Source organism: Gopherus evgoodei, chromosome 1 (assembly GCF_007399415.2).
Source record: "Gopherus evgoodei ecotype Sinaloan lineage chromosome 1, rGopEvg1_v1.p, whole genome shotgun sequence".
Taxonomy (NCBI): Eukaryota; Metazoa; Chordata; order Testudines; family Testudinidae; genus Gopherus; species Gopherus evgoodei.
In genome coordinates, this window is record NC_044322.1 from 340,473,541 (window position 1) to 340,490,012 (window position 16,472).

A 16,472-nucleotide genomic window follows, 5' to 3' on the forward strand; every position below is an offset into this window, starting at 1 on the left:
TTAAAATTTGTGCAAAGAGTTTTGTTCTCCTTAAGATGTCTGAAAATATATTGTGACAAATGTTTGTGCTATTGTTTTAATTAAGTTTTGAGCTGGACTGATTTAGGTACAACTGGTTAGATAAGTTTAGCAAGGTGATTGCTCTGGTTCTTTGGTTGGTTAAGCCTATCCATGTTTTCAGAATAGTTAGCAGACTTGATTCCCCATTTTTTCTTTCTGAAGGAGTGGCTGTATTTCAGGTGCTCTCTCTAAACTCTTAAAAGTAGGGTTGGGGGCAGGGAGCAGATCTACCTTAGGAAAGCCATAGGCCACGGGGAATTACAGGAAATAAGTAATTTTCTTTCTCTTTTACCTCTCCCGCTCCTAAGCTGGGGCATATCCGCAATAAATGTTCCATCTGTAGGTCTTTTCTAAAAGAACCAGAAAGCTTGAGAGGCTGACCTCAGACTTTTGGATAGCTCTTTGTGGCTTGCCTTGGACCTAGGCAAGCAAGACCTTCCTGTACCAGCTCAATCTGAGTTCAGAAGTGCCCTGAGCCCCAGATCAACAGCTAGCTCCCAAGTGTGTCATCTGTGATAGCCCTGGTTGCAGATGTGATTGGGCAGTTAGATTCCTGAGTCAGGGGTGCAATTTGGGGCGGGGGGGGGGTCAGTGGAAGGCTCTAGCCCCACCCCCCCATTTTGTAGGGGAGGTTTACTCATCCTATCCTCATTTATATTTATAAATGATCTGGGAAAAGGTGTACACAGTGAGGTGGTAAAATTTGCAGATGATACAAAATTACTCAAGATAATTAAGTCCAAAGCAGACTGCGAAGAGTTACAAAGGGATCTCACAAAACTGGGTGACTGGGCAACACAATGACAGAAGAAATTCAGTGTTGATAATGCAAAGTAATGCATTTGGCAAAATATAATCCCAACTATACATACAAAATGATGGGGTCTAAATTAGCTCATAGACTTTAAGGTCAGAAGGGACCATTATGATCATCTAGTCTGACCTCCTGCACAATGCAGGCCATACAGTCTCACCCATCCACTTCTATAACAACCCCTTAACCTATGTCTGAGTTACTGAAGTCCTCAAATTGTGGTTTGAAGACCTCAAGCTGCAGAGAATCTTCCAGCAAGTGACCCATGCCCCATGCTGAACCCATCAACAAAGAGATCTTGGAGTCATTGTGGATAGTTCTCTGAAAACATCTGCTCGATATGCAGTGGCAATTAAAAAAGCTAACAGAATATTGGAAATCATTAGGAAAGGGATAGATAATAAGAGAAAAATATTATATTGCTCTATATAAATTCATGGTGTGCCAACATATTGAAAAGTGTGTGCAGATTTGGTCACCCCATCTCAAAAAGATATATTAGATTTGGAAAAGGTACAGAGAAGGGCAACAGAAATGATTAGAGATATAGAGCACCTTCTGTATGAGGAGAGATTAGAAAGACTGGGACTTTTCACCTTGGAAAAGAGATGACCAAGGTGTGGAAAAATTGAGTCATGAATGGTGTGAAAAAATTGAATAAGGAAGTGTTATTTTCTCCTTCACATAACACAAGAATTAGGGGGTCATCAAGTGAAATTAATAGGCATCAGATTTAAAACAGAAAAATGTTTTTCTTCACAGTCAACATGTGGAACTCTTTGCTAGGGGATGTTGTGAAGGCCAAAACTATAACAGGGTTCCAATAAGAACTAGATAAGTTCATAGAGGATAGGTCCAGAAATGGCTATTAGCCAGGGTGGGCAGGGATCCAACACCATGTTCTGCATGTCCCTCGCCTCTGTTTGTCAGAAACTGGGAGTGGGCAACAGGGCAATTTGATGATTACCCGTTCTGTTCATTCCCCCGGAGCACCTGGCATTGGCCACTGTTGGAAGACAGGATACTGGGTTAGATGGACCACTGGTCTTACCCAGTATGGCCATTCTGATGTTCTTATATAGAACCCATATATATCTGCTCCCCGCTGTAACCCGTAGACCCCGCTCAACTCCCAGAACTGGGATAGAACCCAGGGGTCCTGACGGGGTCTCTCTCTCCACAGAGTTAGTAATAAAGTAAGAATATACATTAAAATTTTAAAGCCAACCGGTATCCCTTAAGTGACTTGGCATAAGATGTCAGAACATGTTGTTCAAGTTGAGTGGGTCTAATATTTATTAATATTTTTTTAAATAAAGGAATTAGATACAGGGCTCCTGTCAGTTAATTGCTAAGTTAGCTTCCAAAAAACTAGAGTTTTCAAGTGCTTAAATAGCCTCCGGAATCACAGTTCAAGTTGCCGCCCTCGCCCCCCCCCCCCAATCTGAAATGACGCCCCTACCCTGAGAAAAGCTTTGGCTAGTGCTAGAAAGGAGCCATACTCCTCTGGGAAATATAGGGGTAGATCCCCTTCCACAGACCCAAGCAAAAGAGATTTAAACTGCCTCACCAATCTTAGTCTATGTGGACTTAATGGCCCGAATTGGGTGCTGTGGAAGCAGATCTCTAGGTATAAACTGAGCTAGAGTCATCATTGCTATCTTAGGTGCTGAACGTCTCCACTATGATGCTGGCTACCACCACTGTGGTGGCACTGAGTATCTCTTAGGCACCGGTCAAGCCACAGTTGGAAGTACATCCAATAATCAGTAATTTGAGGGGCAGCTGGTAGCCAGATCATCCTTTCAGGCCACTCTAGATGCCTCCAATACCATAGTAAGATCCCTGGCAATTTCTATTGCCAGGAGGAGAGCATCCTGGCTAGTCTTCAGGCATCTCAAAGGAAGTTCAGACAACAATTGAAGACCTCCCATTCGAAGGCTGTGAACTCTGGTATGAAAATGGATGACACTGCATTCATTGAAAGACTCCCAACCTGCTCATTGGCTGCTAAGAGCATACACGCTAGAGAGTTGTGCACTTCATAGCTTGTGTAGGCTGAGCTGATTGCACGTACCAGTGGCTCCTTGTCTCCCTCCATTTCCCCCACAAGCTCCCTGTGTGCCATCCTCCTCTTTTTGAGAGACTCACTGTGACTCCTGATCTCCTCCATACCAGGGGTTCTCTGTGACCCCCATGTCTGCCTCCTCCCCTACCAGGGTACCCCAATCCCCCCCCAGCTGGGGGTTCTGTCTGTGCCCATTCCACCCTCTGCCATTTCCCTTCATGACAGGGGCTCTCTGTGCACCCCCTTTCATACCTTCCTTCTATGCAAGAGACTCTGCGTGGCCCCCTTCCTCCTCCTCCTCCCCATATCAGGGTCCTCCAGTCCTGTCTCGTCCCCCACTAGGAGCTTGGTGTGCATGCCCCCATTCCCCATGTTCCCTGACCCCTTTCCCTCCATTATTATTATTTTATTTATTTTATTTTATTTTATTTTTTATTATTTTTGTCTGAGACATCATTCTGGGTGTCAACATGATGAACTCCAGTGGGAGGACAGGCAGAGAGGAGATGGGGTATTGTTATGCTGAGGGGCCATCAGCCAGCTGTTAGGTCTACAGAGGACTGTTGAAGTGCTTGAAGCTGGGTCTTTGCTAACAAGATGACATGGGGCTCCAGTTAGCCCCCATTTTTCCCATCTCAGTTTTCCAGTTTTTCTCAGAAGTCAATAGAGTTCTGGCCACTGATGCCAAGAACTTTCTCCGAACCTTTGGAATTGATTAGATGCTGTGTTCAAAAGTTATTGTCATTGAGTTGAGTGTAAGGCTTTTGCAAGCTTGGCCAATGAGCTGCCAGAAGGAAATGGAAGTCTGCAGTCTTGTTCCAGACAAAGACAATGGCCAAGTGCATTTATCCATCAAAGAAATAGATTGATTTTTGGCAATCATGGTGTCACTATCGGGGCATGGGTGGTCTGACCTCATTGTCAAAACAAGAGTCATGAATCAGGCTAGGTCAGATACCAGGAGGTCAGAATTCTAGGCAAATCAGAGGATAAAATCAAGAGTCAGGTGTCAGGAGACAGTCAGTCAGGTTACCAGAAGATCAGTAGCAAGTAGAAGGAGCAGGTATTGAAGGGGAAACAGCCTGATGCAGGGAGATCCCAGTTGCATGGTCAACTTCCTGTTCCTGTGCTGGGTTTATAAAGAAGTTGTGAATCAGTCAGGACTGCCAGCATTCTGCCAATCAGATTCCATGCCTGGAGTCCTCTGTCAGAGTTCAGCTTCTGTTCTGGCATCTGCTAACAGGTCACTGGATAGCAAATTGGAATTTACTAGCCTCTAAGAGCCCAGTGGACCAGAGGTCAAGACCTGTTGTCCCTCACACATGGTTATTTATGTCAAACGTGGTTATTTAAGTTGAAAAAAGAAAATTCCTGTTCACACTAGACCACCAAACTATGCAAGCTGCCTCTGTGTTTAAAAATGTTTGAGACACAAAGTGGGTGAGGTGGTATCTTCTATTGGACCTCATACACTTTGAGTGCCTTTCCCAGACCTGAAAAAGAGCTCTATGTAAGCTCAAAAACATGTCTCTCTCACCAACAGAAACTGGTCCAATAAAAGATATCACCTCATCCACTCTGTCTCTCTAATATTCTGGGACCAACTCAGCTATACCAACACTGAAAACATTCAATGTTTCTCAAGCACATTCCCCCCTTTGGTGCCATAGGAGGCATAAGACTTTTCTGTCTCTTTCTTCTGCACTTCCTGTGCAACTCATTTCACCCTTTTCTCCACTTTTTCCGTCTCAGTACTACAAAAACTGCTGTTGGTGCAATGTACTATTAATAGTCCCCTCATTCCCCACTTTGCCTCCCCAATATTGTGTGTGGTGGAGATGCAATTGCTTGTCTGATACTGTGACCTGTCCTGGTTTCCAATTCTATCATGTACTTGGATAGACTCTTGGAGTATTAACTCCTTATGTTTTTTAGTAATTTCTCACAGCTGGACTTCTACTAACATAGGTCCCAGAACTGGGCAAGTTTTGAAGGCCTAGTATAAGGGATGTATTCTGAGGCTTAAAAAAGCTTAAAGAATTTAGAACAGTGACAAAATGTAACTCTTAAATATTATTTATACCTTCTTATTTGCCAAGTGATAAGTCTCTCTCTCTCTCTGTGTCTGTTTTTTAAAGTATTTAGTGTTGTTGTAGCCGTATTGGTCCCAGGATATTAGAGAGGCAGGGTGGATGAGGTAAAATCTTTTATTGGACCAACTTCTTCTGTTGGTGAGACACACAAGCTTTCGACCTTAAATAGAGCTCTTCTTCAGGTCTGGGAAACTCAGAGTATCACAGCTCAATACAAGATGGAATAGTGTGTTTAGCACAAGTAGTTAACATACATTTCAAGGGATCATGCAAGGTGAAGTGGTCCATTAACACCACTCCAGACATAAGGGGGAAAGGAGGCGGGGAGGAGGTTATTAGTGGGTTATAGATTGTTGTAATAGGCCATAAATCCAGTGCCTCTATTCAGTCCATGATTTTTAATGTCTAGCAAAGTTATGCATTGAAGCTCTCCGGCTCTCAGACTTTGAGGATAAGGACTGGTAGGTCAGATATAGAGTGACTGCTTTTTGGAAAGTGTTCACTCACAGATGATGATTTTCTTTTATCGTTTTCATGTGTGAGTTCACTTGAGAGCTTAGTGACTGTCTGGTTTCACCCTCATACTTGCTATTCGGGCATTTAGTGCAATGGATGAGGTACACCACATGTTGTGATAGGCATGTGAAGGACATATGGAGTTTGAACGCTGTGTTGTGGAGGATGTTGATTGTTGTAGCAGTGGAGATATGTCTGCAGGTTTTAAATCAGTTGCTCTGGCAGGGTCTGGTGCTGCTTTGAATTAGTATATCCTGGTGTGTTGGGAGCTTGCTTCCAATGATGAGCTTGGAGAGGCGATGCAAGAGTAAGAATAAATTTTTTTCCCCCAAACTCTTATAAACTTTATAACGAGGCTGAAACATTTCATAAATTTAATGCAATGGATGATTCTTGAGCTGAGAGCTTGTGCTAAGTTTCAGACTGGTGAGGGAGGGAATCCTTATCATGGAGTTACAAGGTTTTGACAGTGTGAGTCTACGAATGGAGCACCAGTAGCAAAACCCTGGCTTTAGCATTGCTATATCTGTACTGCAATGTAAAGTGTTTTTAAGATCAATAACTTCAACCTCCAAGCTAAAGCAGAAGGAATGGTCTCCGGGGTTCTTAAAATTATATAACCGTATTAGATGTGAGATTAAAATAAAATGGCCTGCCAAATTGTTCTTTGATCAACCAGTAAAACAAATAGCTGTGAAGAGGAACAAGGTTTAGTATGCAATGTTGCTCCCATCTGCACTAAAACTGTAACTAGTTAGGGGGTTAAATCACAACATGGTTTATTTATAGTGTGGACAGGGTCTAACTATGTCCCAGTAACAAGGCTAAAACCTTGGAAAGTATAAGGCTTTAGCATGGTTAAGGGGCCACGTTAGATTTCATCTGAACTATAATCTTTGACCATGTTGTAACCAGAACTCGTGACTCTGTAATAGCAGTATAGATTGGGACTTTTGCTTTCCTCCACATCCTGGCCTTTAGTATCTCTTCTTGAGAGGGGCCTGGTTCTGGCCAACCATAGCTGAATCAGAACACTGCTCCTTTATTGAATCATGGAGAGACTCTGCTCTTCCCCATCCCTTGCTCTCTGAGGGTATGTCTTCATCTACAATTTTGCAGCGCTGGTTGTTACAGCTGTATTAGTACAGCTGTATAGGGCCAGCTCTGCAGAGTGGCCACACTTACAGCAACCAGCACTGCAAGTGGTGTTAGATGTGGCCACACTGCAGCGCTGTTGGGCGGCTTCAAGGGGGGTTCGGGGAACGCGAGAGCAAACCGCAGGGAAGCAGGTCTCCTTCCCTGGGTTGCTCCAGTGTTCCCCGAACCCCCCTGCAAGCAGATCTCCTTCCCCGCGGTTTGCTCTCGCGTTCCCCGAGCCCCGTGCAAGCAGGTCTCCTTCCCCGCGGTTTGCTCTCGCGTTCCCCGAACCCCCCTGCAAACCGCGGGGAAGGAGACCTGCTTGCACGGGGGTTCGGGGAACGCAAGAGCAAACCGCGGGGAAGGAGACCTGCTTGCGGGGAGGGGGTTCGGGGAACGCGAGAGCAAACCGCGGGGAAGGAGACCTGCTTGCGGGGAGGGGGTTCGGGGAACGCGAGAGCAAACCGCGGGGAAGGAGACCTGCTTGCAGGGGGGTTCGGGGAACGCAAGAGCAAACCGCGGGGAAGGAGATCTGCTTGCACGGGGGTTCGGGGAACGCGAGAGCACACCACGGGGAAGGAGACCTGCTTGCAGGGGGGTTCGGGGAATGCGAGAGCAAACCGCGGGGAAGGAGACCTGCTTCCCCGCGGTTTGCTCTCGCGTTCCCCAAACCCCCCTGCAAACCGCGGGGAAGGAGACCCGCTTGGGGGGGGGGTTTTCGGAGAACACCGGAGCAAACCGCAGGGAAGGAGACCTGCTTGATTACCAGAGAGGTATCCTCAGGTATGCTGGGATACCTGCTTATTCCACGGAGGTCAAGAAAAGCGCTGGTAAGTGTCTACACTTGATTACCAGCGCTGGATCCTCTACACCCGAGACAAAACGGGAGTACGGCCAGCGCTGCAAACAGGGTGTTGCAGCGCTGGTGATGCCCTGCAGATGTGTACACCTCCTAAGTTGCAGCGCTGTAACCCCCTCACCAGCGCTGCAACTTTGTGATGTAGACAAGCCCTGAGAGACTGAAAACACTTGCTCCCAGCTTTTTCAGCCTGAAGAGTGATATTAGTCCTAGGCATCGAACTGTGGGCTATCCCACAGGGCAGTGCAGAACATGACACAATTTTTAATGAAAACATACCATTCTGGCACTACCATTATCAAGAAACAATAAAACAACTTTGGTAATATAGTCACCCACTGAAAAAGCTACTTGTTTGAATGAACATAAGTTATAAGACTTGCAGAGAAGTCACATATATTAGAGAATTGATAGTTAAACATTCATCTGTTTATCATTCTCTGCTGGTATTTTGAGTGTTTCCGAGCCATTTAATTTTTGTGATGGTCCTGCACTAGGGTTTTTTTGTTTTTTTTAATATTTAATTTTAGTTTAAGTAAATGGAGTTTGTCATTTAAATGGCAAAACAGTGCTGAATTGAAAGCTACCTTTTAAGGAACCCGTATTAGAAGCAGCATTTACAAGCTTTTGAGTAGATCTTTCAGATGCAGTACGTAGTACTAAGGCACCATCATGTGACATCTTTGAATAAGTCATGGATCTGTGCTGAGGAGTAGCATGGACCACAGTTGACATTGTTGATACTCAGAGAGGCATTTGACAGTCCAGCAGTGCATTTATTGTTTGACCAAAAGAATCTACCATTACCTACCTACGAGGCCTTTCATTTTCAGTTGTTTTTTTTTAAACTTCAGAATGTTATCAGTGTCTGTTACAAAATTTTTTGAAAATAGGTGCACAGTTCTCTGGGTAAATATTGAGGTTAGTGTTGGGGGTGGGAGAGGAAAGAAAAAAGCCGCAAATAGAAAAAACTAAGAGTATTAGGTAATTTAATGCTGTGATTTATTTCATGGACTGCTCATTAACTGTATGTACACCTACATGTGCATGTGTGTATCTCTTCCAGTACATTTGCTTACTTTTAACTGACAGCCTCGCCTTTACACTTAGACTAATTTATTATTAACATAACCATGTCTACCTAATGTAATGTTTTGGATTGTCTTAACATAATCAATATTTTTGTGTACTTGAGCAGTGCAGATTTGGGTGAAAATGGGTAAAAATAGTAGCTTTTGTCAAAGCTGGGAATTTTTCAGTAAAACTGAAAACAAAAGGCCTTATTTACCTAACACTGATAGATTTAATGGAGTTTCCCAGTTGGTCAATGGAGAATGCTGTTTTGGAGATCCTTGGCTCCTGAGACCTCTCTCTAATTCTTAAAAAGCAGAATCTACTAATAGTCTACAGAGAGCCAAGCTCTTAAGTCATTAGCTGCTGTAGAACTCATGCTCCTTGTTTGCTGAAATAATAACAGAAATTAGAGATGGGAAAGACCTATAAATATTTCATTTTGTGAGTCCTTTCCCAGTGCAGGACTGTTCCTTACAACGTGTTCTTGAGTGCGTTGTTGAGTATTATATTTATTTCCATTAAGTATTTAGACAGGGGTGCTGCTTCTTGTATTCTGATTGTCAGAATAAGATGTTCTGTCCACAGCTTAAATAAAGGATCATAGAAATAAGAGCTGGCAAAGATCTATTTTGATAACATACCACCAACACTGTCCTTACAGAGAATATTACATAGTTTTTGTTTTTACAAGTATAATATTAGTAATCCTATAGTATCTTTAATTTCTTTTAAATATACTCTTAACGCATAACTTCTAATACTTGTATATATTTTTTAACTTTCCCACAGATATGCACTTATTTGGCCATTATCCAGCTCATGACGATTTCTATCTAGTAGTGTGCAATATCTGCAATCAGGTAGTCAAGCCACAGGTTTTCCAGTCGCACTGCGGTAAGTGATTATTTTCATTCCTGGATTACAGTGCCAGATCAGTGTATGGTTCTCATAAGAATCATGGCGTACAATCATGACAGAGGCATTGCAAAGGTAATCCTCTTGTCATCATGACTGTTTTCAGTGCAGAGTGTCACAAATGCCTGAAAGCAGCTATGAGTTTCTTATAGGGAAAGTTAAAATAATTATCCCAGAAGCTAAACTTCTCAGATTGAACCTATTATAACAAATTAGATAATACCTGTAACTAGATACTAACTAGACCAAAACTATTTTGATGTAACCTTGAAAAGGTCTCTGTCAAAGTTGGGCAGTGGGGTCACTTGTAACCAGAACACAGAAGAAAAGGTCTCAAGGATTTATATTTAGGAAGTTTGAAATGAAGGTTGATCTGTTGCAGGTTGCTTGTATACAACAAAAGCTTTAATAATACCAGGAGTTGTAGAAATGTGCAAATACTTTTTCTAAATTAACCTGCTAATGATAAGATTACAAAATGTATCCTTATTTTGATATCTGAAATCAGAGCTCATTTTGCTGAAAAAGCATTTTTTATTTCGCTCCAGCAAGCTGCTTTTGGGCATTTTCTGCAAATCTTCACCCCAAGTTCTAGTCTCATAGTTTATTATTTGTCCATTGTTTTCATTTATACAAATAAAAGGGAGTGGCAGGGTGTGGCCGGGATTGGCCAGGACACTAAACTGATGAGCTTTATATGAATTCCTGAAAGTTTCGTACATTTTCCTCTGAAAACTTCAACTTAATCAAGTTAGTGTTTGAGAGAGGATTGCAGAACAATGAAAAGTAGCTAGTACTGAAGGAGGGATAGGTGAAAATGCATCAGAAAGCAAAACTGAAGATAACCCAGTCAGAGTTCATAGATCCTGTGTATTGATCAGTCTTGTATGCAGGAAACGATTCAGTAAGTGGAATTCTGCAGCAGATCTGTAGAACAGGAAATGTAAAAATACTACCTCCACTTTGGAGGAGCACTTACTAAAAGTTAACTGCAGAAATCCATCTGTGTAAGACCAACTGGAAGCAACTGAAGTCATGTTGCAGGCAGTTAGGTGCCACAGATCTGCATGGTAGGTACTTAGAATTGTGAAACAAAGCATAATAAATGAATGCCGCATTGAGTATCTTGTGGAAAGGACAAGATCTGAAATCATGAGTATCTTGAGGCTCCAATACCAACTTCATGAAAATTCAAAACCTAGACGCATAGGTCACAAACGTAATTATTTTTAAAGGACCAATTCCAGGGTTGTAACTAGTAATTTTTCTTGAACGAAACCCCCCCCCCCCCCCCCCCGGTAGCCTCCAGCCTGCATTATATTTTTATTTTCCCAAGGTAAACAGACGTCTACACACATGGTCACTGATAACATGGATACATTAACTGTAAACACTTTATCAGTGTGTTAATAAAGGCTTGATGCAGAACAAACAATTGAGTATGCTGCAGAATTGCCACACAAGGATAATTAAAAATTATTTGCTGTGGAATGCATGATACATGCTGGCCTTCAGCCATGACATGTTGACCTGAAGTAAATATGAAAGATGGCCATCTTTCTATTAAGCAAATGTACATAATCCCTGTCAGAAACAAAATATCCCCCCCAAAATCAATAATCTGATTTCTCCATCTGATCACTGAAGTTTCAACAGAATTATGCACAGGGCCAGCTCCAGGCACCAGCAAAGGAAGCAGGTGCTTGGGACGGCCAATGGAAAGGGGCGGTACGTCTGGGTCTTCGACGGTAATTCGGCGGCGGGTCCCTCAGTCCCTCTTTTCCTGTTTGAGCTGCTGCTGAATTGCCACTGAAGAATGAAGTAACACGATTGAGCTGTCGCTGAAGTGCCGCCGATCGGCTGTCTCTCTTTATTTTTATTTTATTTTATTTTTTATTTTATTTTATTTTTTCTCTCTCCGCTTCGCCACTTGGAGTGGCAAAAACACTGGAGCCGGCCCTGATTATGCAGCAGCAGTTTTTGAAAGGAATTGAGTGTGAATGGCATAAATCTAGTGTTAGCCTGCATGTCGGAGAAAACTAACCAGATTAAGAAGATTTTTTGCCAGAGAAAGTAGTAGAGTCCTGTGGTTTCCCCATCAAGATGTGAGTTACATATTTGAAAAAATGATGTGTATCCTTAGGGACAGGGGTGCAGCAAACTGTATGAGGAAATCTAGTAGAGTAAACAAGGGAGGAATCTAATAATGACAAAAATACTTTAAAATCAAAAGCTACATTCAAATCCTTAGAATTAGTACAGGGGATATTTAAGCATATGATACTACCATAACAGAAACTATGGCCTATGCTTCTCAGCGAAAAGGAAGGCATTTGTCATTGACTGGCAAGATGCACCAGATTTTATGCATGTCTGAAAGGCATCTGTTACGTGGAAATCCAGCATGGTGAATTCAGTAACAAGGAAAGTAAACTATGACAGGTAAATTGTAAAATGGAAATTAGGGGGGTCAAGAGGGAATTTTAACAGCTAATAGCCAAAGCTCATCAGCAAACAACAAGGAATTCTTCAAGTATATCAGAAACAGGAAGCCTCCATGCAGGTCAGTAGATGTGCTAGACTACCATGGAGTAAAAGAGAGAAACCCTTTGTAGTTAAGGACATTGCTGAGAAGTTAATTAGTTTTTTGCTCTGTAGTCACTGCAGAGGAATTTTGAATACTTACCCAGACCTATTCTTTGTGGATAAAGATGAGTGACTGCAAGAAACTGAGCTGACAAAAGGTGCTGGAACAAAATGATCATTTAAAAAGCAACAAGTCGCTAAGGCCAGAATTCTGAAGGAACTTAAGAACGGAACGGCTGAGCTGGTAACAAAAAAAAGTATATATAATTAAAATCATGTACTATACTCAAAGAGAGAAGGTTAGCCAAGCTACTTTTCTTTTAAAAAGGTGCTAGGCATGCCTGGGAACTACAGACTTTTGAACCTTACTTCAGTACTAGGTATAGTACTGTTATAGGTATATAACAAATAAAATTATAAAACACCTTGTATTGTAAAGTAGACACAAACCAGCATAGCTTATATAAAGAGTTTTTGCCCCATCTTTTTGAATGATTTAAGACAGTCAGCAAAATAGTTGACGAAGTAAGGATGGTCTTATGGTTAAGGCACAAGATTGGGACTCTGGGTATGTTGATTCACATCTCTGGCACAGACTTCCTGTGTATCTTTGGGTAAGTTTCTTAAAATGACTCTCATCCTTGCAATAGCCCTGTGATGTAGAGAAATAATATCCCCATTTTACAGATAGGTAACAGGCAAAGTTTACTGTCTTGAGGTGCTCAGATAGTATCTCTGTATGTTCTCATTTTTTCCTATTGTGATGATTTTTAAGAGATGTTTATGGTCCCTCACAAGAAGTTAAGAAATCAAGTCACAAAATGAATGGTGAAGTTGTTTCGTAGATTAAAAACTGTCTCTGAGACAGAAGATATATATCAGGAAACGTGGCCGTTTTTAAACATGCAGGAAGGTTAACAGCGGGAAGCCTCAAGATTCCATAACTAATATCAGTGTTTAGTTTATTAATCATCGAGCCAATGATGTGAAGTTGGCAGAAGTTGCAGATGATGCAATTATTTAGAAAAGTCAGCTAGAGAACAAGGAATTCCGAAGAGACCTAAAGCTAGGCAATTAGACAACATGATGGCACGTGAAATTCACTGTAGATAAGTGCAAGGTAATGCTCATTGAAAGGGGTAATTTGACTCATGGTGCACTTTGGGTCCTAGTAAGTTATCACTCATGAGAAAAGAACTGTGTGTCACTCTGCATAGCTCAATAAAAACTTCCTCTCAGTGTGCGGCAATGATCTAAAAAAGCAACAAAATGTTTAACTCCATTATAAAAAGGTATGACACTATTTGAAAATATTATATCACTGTCTAACTTACCAGTGTGCCATCACATAGAATACTGTACTTGATTCTGGATACCTCCATCTCAAGAAGGATATAAATGAAATATTGTAGAATAGGCCTATAGAAGGGCAACAGATAAATAGATGAATGTGAAGATTTCCTTGTGAGAAGAGACTAAAACTATTAGGACTCGTTTGTTTAGAGAAGAAATGCATAAGAGGTGGTGTGATAGAAGTATATATAATGAGTGGCATAGAGAAAGGCAGTTGGGAGCCCCAGGTCATCCATGTAATAAAATATATTTTAAAAAATCTAAGAAAATGAAAAACAAATTTAAAACTCTTAAGCACTCTTTTATACAAGGCATAATTAACATGTGGCCAGTAGTTCAAAAAAAGGCTGAATGTATGTTAAATATGCATTTACACTAGCTAGGATAAAATTGATTATAAAATCTCGTGTGATTAGACAGAAGGCATCTACTACCTGCTTGGAGGTAGGAAGAGTCTTTTCCAAAGGGCATGTCATTGCAGCATTGTCCATTATGTGGGGGTTTACTCTTTCCTCGGAAGTATCTGAAACTGGCCACTGGCAAACAGGAAATTGAAATAGACGGGCCATTGGTCTGCTCTGGTATTGTAAATATTTACCCTTTTTCAATATTACTTTATTTTGAGTTCTGGAAAGCCTTGGAACTAATTTGATGAATCAATTTGTTCAATTGCAGTGTGTAGCAGTGTGCCCTGTTCTATTGTGTCTGAATTCACAGACACCGAACACCTCAGTAGAAGGGTATGAGGATACTTTACACTGTTCAATTGAGTTTGAAACATAGGGTCTTGCATGTCATGAGCTACAACTCTAAAGGTGTGGAGGAGGCAGAGAAAGAGGTAAACAAATCACCGTAGAAGCCACTATTATTGGCTGTCCTAGGTATGCAGGAAAAAAACCAGCAAAGCGTTGGTTTGTAAGTTTTTTGCCTTTTTTCTCTTTACTCCTCCTCTACACTAACTGTAGGACATCTGTATAAGGTAAACCCTGAATTTTATCAGGTATTTTTGCATTACTTATTTTCTAATCTGCAGATTCATTTGAGCATTTTTTTTTTAATTTGTAATTTTAGATTATTGTAATGTGACCGACTGGGAGAACCCTCTCTTTTTCACATGGTGGAAAAAATGAAAAATACTCACTTTTGCATTTTTATTTAAAAATCTTAGTAAAAAGATTTGGGTTTTTTTGTTTTGTTTTTTTTAAATGTTAGTAACTATGCTGTTGTTTCCAAATAAATAGTTCAAAGGCATTATTATAATGTTAGGTTCAGAGAGTGAAAAAGGCAAGGCCAGTTATAGTTAAGGTGTTTAGTTTTCTCTTCTATTTTTGGATTTCTTTAGGAGTCTCTATTACTGTAGGGTTTGCCTTTTACTGCTGACATAGAAACAGAGTGAAGCTTGGTGTTCTCACAAGGTTTTTTCTTGTCTTGTGTTTCTGCTAGTTTCCCTCTTTAGTATAATTTCAAAAACTAAATATCAGAGGGTGTCAGAGTTGCAGGCGTTAGGGTTGCAGCAGACCATGATGTGGAAGTAATGGAGAGGAAAGTACTATCTGGATGAGAGAATGTGCATGTGAAACTAAAGCATAACTGAAACAAAAAAATGGCTTTCATTGACAAATGCATAATAGCGTATATAGCTACATAATTGAAATACATTTTTGCTTGAGTTGCTCTTCAGTTTCAGTATTCCAGATACCGAGGTTCATGCCAGTTTTGCTCTGAAACCATTTGCAAGTGGCATCGTATCAGTCAGAATGTGCCTTCAATCCAGGCATTGAGCCTGGTGTCTATTCGTGAATGCCATTGTCCTGAATAACAAGTATGTTGTACTATTGCACTGAGTTATCCAGCTTTAGACTTTTAAAACTATTTAATCTGTGTACGTTTTATATGCATGAATATCCAGTGTTGCAAGCATATAGTTGTGGCTGCTTCTGCAAAAAGTAGTTTTAAATGATGTCATCTAGTTGTGAGACTGGTAATGTAGTTCAGTGCATTTTACCATATGGAAGACAGACGTTTGAGACTGACACCTTGGCTATTATATGCTGGCCTTAGTGGCATCTTGGAACACACTTGGGGGGCAACACAGTACTCCTTGTGGTGATGGGTGGATGGGCGGGCAGGCATCATGTCCTCAATGCGCTCTCTTTCTAGACATCTCTTTTTGTAGAAGATTTTTTTGAGCTAGTAATCCACCATGTGAGAGGTTTGTCCACATGACTTTAATTAACTAGAATCCTGTTCATATGCCCCTTATTAAATAAGATTGGATTCTTGCAGTTCTCCATTAGATACCTTTCTCTCCCTTTCCCCTTTTCTTTCCCATTCTCAGCCAGTTTTAAATAATAAAAAACTGGGATTATAACAGAAAATGAAAGAGAAATAAATGTAATTCCAATGATCAAAAACAATGAAATGATGATCCTAACAATAACAGCCCTGTAAGTCAGTCTTTCCCTTTTAAATGAACATCTGTCTTAACAGGTGGCAGTGGAGCCATGAACAATAAGCAGAATAGGTTTATAAAAAGAATCGAACTTGTCAGACCAATTGGATGACTTTTTTTATGATAAAAGAAACTTAGTGAGTGAAGGGAAAGTGGTAGATATAAAATTACTGGAATTTAGGAAATTGTATGATATAATGTCAAAATCTTACATTCAAAACTGACTGAAGGAACTTAGTGTGGTGATAAATGGTGAAGTATCATGTTTGGGGAGATGTGGAGTACTGCAGGGATCGGTTTGGGTTAGCAGTGGTCTAGAAGAAGGAACTACTAGCAAATCTGTAGATGGTAATAGTTTACAGATCTATAGTGCCTTCCATTCAAAGATTTCAAAGCACTTTACGGAAACGGAGGGACAGAGAGGTAAGGTGACATGCCCAAGATTACACAGGAAGCCTGTTGCATAGCCCCAGACAGAGTGCAGCTTTTGTGCACTTCAGTTCTTTGCTGCAGCTGCAAGAATACCCTATCCCTAAAGGGAGATG

The 16,472-nt window shown here is 41.2% G+C and overlaps 1 protein-coding gene across 1 annotated transcript in view; it reads left to right on the forward strand.

Moving 5' to 3' along the window:
• ATXN7L1 (ataxin 7 like 1) overlaps positions 1–16,472 on the forward strand; it is a 205,065-nt gene that overhangs the window by 55,551 nt on the left and 133,042 nt on the right. The window contains 1 exon segment of the mRNA XM_030551778.1: positions 9,411–9,515. Coding sequence (XP_030407638.1) covers positions 9,411–9,515 — 105 coding nt within the window.